Genomic DNA, 6,527 nt, shown 5'->3' with positions numbered 1-6,527 from the left:
GGGGAGAGAGAGTGATGTCACGGTGAGGATGGAAAGCTCTTCCTGCTGGGAAGAGATAAGTGGTCTCTCTCTCTCTCCCTGCCTGCCCTCCTCCCCCTTCCTCCCTCCCTTCCATCCCCTCCTCCCTCTCCCCTCCCTCCCCTCTCTCACCATCATCCTACTCAGTCTCCATTCCACACTCCCACTTAGTGTGTCACCTCCCAAACAGAGGAAGAGATAGACAGAGAGAGAGAGAGACACAGAGAGAGACAGAGAGAGAGAGAGACACAGAGAGAGACAGAGAGAGAGAGAGACACAGAGAGAGACAGAGAGAGAGAGAGGCAGAGAGAGAGACACAGAGAGAGACAGAGAGAGAGAGACAGAGAGAAGGAGAGTAGAGAAGAAGGAAGGAGAAGAAAGGGGAGTAAAAAAGGGGAGAGATTAGCTGAGATGCAAATTAAATACTAATCAGATGCAAACATATTCGTCAGCTGGCGGTGATCAGCCAGTCACAAGGCCCCCTGCAGACTGGCCTGCCTATTGTAGTGCAGCAGCTGTTTCTGGCCCCTCCCCCCTGGGTTAGGTGACCTTGACTGATCCTAATCATGTTGGGGGCGAAAGGTCATGGCCCGTTAATCGACACAGTCTGGGAAAAAGTGTGAGTGTGTGTGTGTATCTAAGAGTGTCTTTTAGTTTTTTTGTTGGAGTATTGATTTTTAATTAGCAGACAGACTCACTATGGCCGAAGGCTTGTTTGAGTTCTCCCTCTCACACTCTCAATTCCTCTCTTTCCCTGCCCCACCCCCCACCTTTTTTCCTCTCTCTCTCCATCTACATCCCCTCCCTCTCTCTCCCCCTACCTCCTCTCTGCCTTCCGCTCTCTCCCCCTACCTCTGTGCCCCTCTTTCTCTACACCTTCCTCCTCCCTCTCTCCCCCCTACCTCCATCCCTCTCTCTCTACATCTTCCTCCTCCCTCTCTCCCCCTACCTCCGTTCCCCTCTCTCTCTACACCTTCCTCCTTCCTCTCTCCCCCCTACCTCCATCCCTCTCTCTCTACACCTTCCTCCTCCCTCTCTCCCATAGAGCTCCTTGCCGGCTGTCTCCGCGGTGATCAGCGGGGGGCCGCGGTGGCTACAGGATGCTGCATCACTGACCACGGAGGAAGAGAAGACCAACTGTGTTGTCTATAGTAAAGGTAAACTCCTCCACTTTCCTTCCTCTCCATCTCCTCCTCTTCCTTTTGCCTCTTCTTTCTCTTCACCTCCTCCTCGTCTTCCTCCTTCTCTCCTTCTCCTCGTCTGCTCTCCCTTTCTTTCGTCTCTTCTCTTCACGTCTCCTCCGTGAAGGTGTCTATAATGAGCTTCCTCCAATGACAGACAGATCTTACAGTCTGTCAGAAATACACCTTCATTAGCATCTCCCACCTGTCTTTGTGTGTGTGTGCGTGTGTGTGTGTAGCATTTATGGTGAGCTTAATTACTGAGGCTCCTGTCAGAGTATGGAGATGAGGCGCTTCCTGTCAACCGACATCCCTGTGTGTGTGTGTGTGTGTGTGTATGTGTTTTCTGGCTTTCATTCCGACAGGAGAACTTCAGTCTCACGTCAAGACGAGTTTACAAAGAAAGATGTTTGTCTGTTTTTCTTTTCAAGTTTTTCCTCAAACAGCTCCTGGAAATTTGCATTTACTAAAACACAGAGAGACACTCGCTGTGTGTGTGTGTGTGTGTGCGCGTGTGTGTTACATACTTACCATATTCGTAGCCCAGGGCTTCTCAGTTATCTGACAGAAGCTTCCCTAATTACAACAACAAGACAAAAAAACCTTGGACCCCTGCCAGACTCTCCCTCTTTCTCTTTCTCTCCATCTCCTTGTGTCTTAATCTCTGCCAGGCACCTTGAAGCCCACACACACACACACACACACACACTCCTCCAAACACATGCTGATTGGAGTGGAATACTGTACACATACGCGTGTGTCGCTTCTGATAAGAAACTTCTGCAGAGCTGTGAGCAGACATAATGAACTGTGCATGTGTGTGTGCACGCATGTGGGAGGAGAGGAGAGGAGAAGGGAAGAGAGGAGGAGAGAAGAGAGAAGGAGATAAGAAGAGGGGAGGGGAGAGGAGAGGAGGAGACACCCACACACACACCCCACACACAAACACACCTCACTCCCACAATGCACACACTCTGCACAGACATACGCTCAAACATACCGCACACACACTAATGATGACACACACCTGTTAACTCTGCGTGTTACCTCTGTGTGTGTTACCACTGTGTGTGTATGCGTGTGTTTGTGTGTGTGTAGCATCTACCCCTAATTATGGTGAGAGGAACTGTAAGTTTCTGAGTGTTCCCTCATGAGCAGCTGGACTGAGGTAATCGCTTCCCATTAACGCTCTAACGATGCCTCTGATTGGCCATTGTTAGCTGGACTGAGGTAATCTCCTCCCAGCAACGCTCTAACGAAGCTTCTGATTGGTCATTGTTCCAATGTGTTTAAGCCCATGTCAACCTCATCTCATGTGTGTGCGTGCATGTGTGTGAGTGTATGCGAGCGCGGGTGTGTGTATGTGTGGGTGTATGTATGTGTGTGTCTGCGTGTATGTGTGTTTGTACTTTGTGTATGTGTATGTGTGCACGTGTGTGTGTGTGTGTGTGTGTGTGTGCGTCGGTGTGTTAATTACATGAACCCTTTCTCTACACGAAGAGGATTAGTGGTGTGAAGGACAGGGCAGTGTTGTCAGGAGTAATTGAGTCTTATTTAAATACATGTGTATGTGTAATTGATCAGATATGTCTTTTATGGCGTATACCACCACTATGTATGCATACTGTCTATGACTAGTACTCTTGGGGTTTTCTAGGAGAAATAGAGATAACGTTTTCGTTACACAGTGACATTCCAAGTGGACCCATATTCATCCCTGAGCTTTCTGTGAAGCTGACTCAATGGAGAGTGCTCCATCTAGTGTTCAAGGAGTGGCATTACAACTTAGCAGCTTCAGCAATTAAAAACCATAACCTCCTCTCCTCTCTTCTCCTCTCCTCTCTCCTCTGCTCCTCTCCTCAGATGGTCAGATATGGATCATCACCACCAGGGAGATCCCTCCGGGGGAGGAACTAAAACCCTACGCTATGGATTTGAACCCTTGGCACCAACCGGCCAAACACAGCTCTCCATCGGAGGCTATGTGGCCCGTCCACCAATCATATGCCTCGGAGGGGTTGTATCCAGCCGCCAGACTGCTGGAGTCCATGCAGCTCCTCCCACAACAGGCTACCATGGCAGCCATGCTACCCCACGCCATTGTCAATAGTAAGATATTGCCTGATGATTTGTGTGTGTGGGGGTGTTTTTGTCACTCTGATGTTTAGGTTGAGCCAGTATTAACTTGTGTGTTAATGTGTGTGTCTCTGTGTGTCCAGAGGACATCTTTCCCTGCAAAGCGTGTGGTATCTGGTTCCGCAGCGAGCGGAACCACCAAGCCCACCTCCTGTTCTACTGCAGTGGACGCCAGAACCCGGACCAGAACCAGACCCCAGAACCCTTCAGCACGCTCCCGCATCACATGACCCTCCCCTACCCACAAGGCCTTGGGGTGGGGCGGGGCCAGCAGGCGGTAGAGATGCTGCTGAACATACACGACGGTGAGGGTTGCCTCCTCTTCAGGAAGTGTTTTGTTTATTATTAGGCAAGAGGTAGTAAACAATGGATGTATTGCACACATTCAGTTACAAAATCAGATACAGCCTGATGAAGAAATAATAGAAAAATAAATAGTTTACAAATAGAAAAAAACCTAATGTGTCCTCTCTTCCCCCAGGTGTAAAGAGGGAGGGGCCTGCAGGGTCAGGTGGGCGGGGCCTGAGGTGCACGGTGTGTGAACACGTAGCGGACAGGCCCGCCTCCCTGCAGCATCACATCCTGTCTCACCTGTCCTCGTCTGGTCACCTGTGTCCCCTCTGTCACCTGAGCTTCCAGACTGCAAGCGACCTGGACACGCACGCGCGAACGCACACACACCGTCCCGGGACGCGCACCCACCCCCCAGACAGACACAGCGCAGGGGCAGGGAGCCCCCAGCAGGCTAGCAAGTGTGAGACGGGGGGAGGGAAGGAAGGAGAGACGGAGGGAGGGATGGAGAAAGAGGGTTTCCGTCGCGTTGAAGCCAGACCTCCCGGCAAGCCAGAGAAACTCCAGCAGGTGCACGCTCTCCTGAAGCAGGAGAGACCAGACTCCACCCCCTCCCCCGCCTCCAGGCCCCCCAGCCGCACCTCCACCCCGACCCCCTCTCCCAGGTCCAGCTGCCCAGGCCCCGCCTCCACCCCCCCAGGCCCCAGGTCCAGCCGGCCACACCCCCAGATCAAATCAGAGCCCTCCAGCCCTCGCCCCGCCTCCTCCCCCATACACCCTTCCCTCCGCCCAGCTTTCGCACTCCCCCACTTCCTCCCTCATTTCCCCTTTCTGCAGGATATGACATCACCAACCGGGCCGCAGGCTTCGGAGATACTGGCCAAGATGTCGGAGCTGGTGCATCACAGGTTGAGGCAGGGGGCAGGAGGCGGGCCAGGGGGCAACAACAACTACCCCTCCCTACTCTACAGCCATGGCCCCCTCCTCTCCAAAGGAACAACGTGTTTCCAGTGTAGCATCTCCTTCTCCAGCCTGGAGAACTATCTGGTCCACAAGAAGCACTACTGCCAGGGTCGATGGACCCAGTCCAGGCCCCAAGACCGCCCAGCCCTCCTGGACAAGCTGCCCGCCCCAGGGAGCCCCGAGGCTGGGTCCAGGGCCGGCATGGCCAGCCTGGGTGTGGGACGTGCCCCGTCGGACCCCACCAGCTCCCTCCTGACCCCCCCTGGCCTGGCTGTGGCCGGGCTGGACCTCTTGAGTACTGACAGGAAGTGGGAAGGGAAGACCACGCCCCCCCGGACTCCCCCAGATCTGGATGAGAAGCCCTGCGTCCAGGGAGAGACGGTGGGTGCGGAGGGGGAGGGCGACCTCCCGGGTAAGACCACCTGCCAGGCATGTAAGATCACCTTCAGCCGGACGGAAAACTTCCTGGTCCACAAGCGCTACTACTGCGCCACGCGCCACGACCCCCCTGCCCGACGCAACCACGGAAACAAGATGGCTGCCTCTGCCGCCCAGCGCACCGTCCGCACACGCCGACGCAGGAAGAACTACGATGCGTCCCACCTGGCCAATCAGGAGCTCCGATTGCCTTTGACCCACCCACGCTTCATGGGGATTGGGCCAATCGGAGGTGCCGGAATGCACCAGGGGGCGGGGGATGTCTTTGGTACCCATGGCAACCAGTTCCCCCACCCTAGATACGGCTTGTTTCTAGGGGTGGAGCCTAAACACCCAGAGGCCAGCCTCCCCACGCCTAGGTCCGCCCTCTCGTCCAGATGCAACAGCCTGGTCCAATCAGAGCTGGCCACGCCCCCCACAGATACGCCCATGGACCTGAGCAGGAAGCAGGCGTGGCGGCCGGGCGCGGGGAAAGTGCCGTCTGCCCAGACACCCAGAATGCACCAGGGGAGGGACTACCACGAGTGTGTTCCATGTCAGGTGAACTTCGACAGGGTGGAAGATTACCTCCAGCACAAACACAGCTCCTGCCCCGCCCAGGGCACGAGAGGGAGGGCCGGACCCGCTTCTGAGCCCCCCGGGTCGGGTCCAGGGTCGGGGTCGGAGGAAGCCGAGAACCATGGTGGAACAGGACGTCTGACCTTGAAGAGTAGACACACCCCTGTACAGCAGAATTGCAGTCCTCCCCCATCTAAGAAGCCCCGCTCCGAAGGGGAGCCCCCCTTGACAACAACCCCGGCGACACCCCCCCCAGCCTTCTACATCTTGCCCCCCTGCACCCAGAGCTCTGCGACGGTGGTGAGGCAGAGGGAGGAGGAGGCGGTGAGGCAGAGCCCTACGGAGGCCTGCGAGGGTCAGGAGGACCAGCCCGTACCCGAGGACGCCTGCCAGGAAACGCCGGGCTCGCTGACACAGCATGGCCGCCGCACGGACTCGCCTCAGAGCCAAAATGTCCGCCGGTCGGACGGCTCGGTGACTGTAGGAACGGAGGGTGACGCAGGTGTGAACTCTGACCTCTCCAGGAGTCAGGGGTCAGGCAGTGCAGCCCCCTCCTCCCCCTCCTCCCCCTCCCAGTCCGTGCTGTGTGTGAGGAGAGGCGTGGCCGGAGGCGGCGTCAAGTACTGCCGTCCGTGCGACATCCAGTTCAACAACCTGTCCAACTTCATCACTCACAAGAAGTTCTACTGCTCCTCCCACGCGCACACGCAGCACGTCAAGTAAGCTGGGCTCCTCTCCGCGCGTTACCCCCCCCCCTCCTCCCCCCTCCTCCCCCCTCTCCTCCTCCCTCTGCCTGCTTACCTTCCACCTCGCCCCCCTTCCCTCCTTCTCCCCCCTCGTCCCAGGTCGCCACAAGGATGCAATGGGACAGTCGCCTGGCCTCCTCCTCCTGCCTCCCTCTCTCCTCCGCCCTCATCTCTGCGATCCTCAGAACCCCTCAGA

General features: G+C 56.1%; 1 protein-coding gene across 1 annotated transcript in view; it reads left to right on the top strand.

Moving 5' to 3' along the window:
* The window catches only part of LOC146295052 (zinc finger protein ZFPM2-like), a 12,326-nt gene extending 6,018 nt beyond the window's left edge, over positions 1 to 6,308 (top strand). The window contains exons 3-7 of the mRNA XM_084695942.1: positions 3,063 to 3,308; positions 3,419 to 3,640; positions 3,817 to 4,087; positions 4,253 to 6,065; positions 6,162 to 6,308. Coding sequence (XP_084552068.1) covers positions 3,063 to 3,308; positions 3,419 to 3,640; positions 3,817 to 4,087; positions 4,253 to 6,065; positions 6,162 to 6,308 — 2,699 coding nt within the window. The remainder of the gene's footprint in view (positions 1 to 3,062; positions 3,309 to 3,418; positions 3,641 to 3,816; positions 4,088 to 4,252; positions 6,066 to 6,161) is intronic.
* Positions 6,309 to 6,527: the final 219 nt, after the last annotated feature.

Source organism: Hypomesus nipponensis, chromosome 4, assembly GCF_054491055.1.
Source record: "Hypomesus nipponensis isolate SF chromosome 4, ASM5449105v1, whole genome shotgun sequence".
In the NCBI taxonomy this organism is placed as follows: Eukaryota; Metazoa; Chordata; class Actinopteri; order Osmeriformes; family Osmeridae; genus Hypomesus; species Hypomesus nipponensis.
This window is presented reverse-complemented; position numbering and strand designations above follow the sequence as displayed.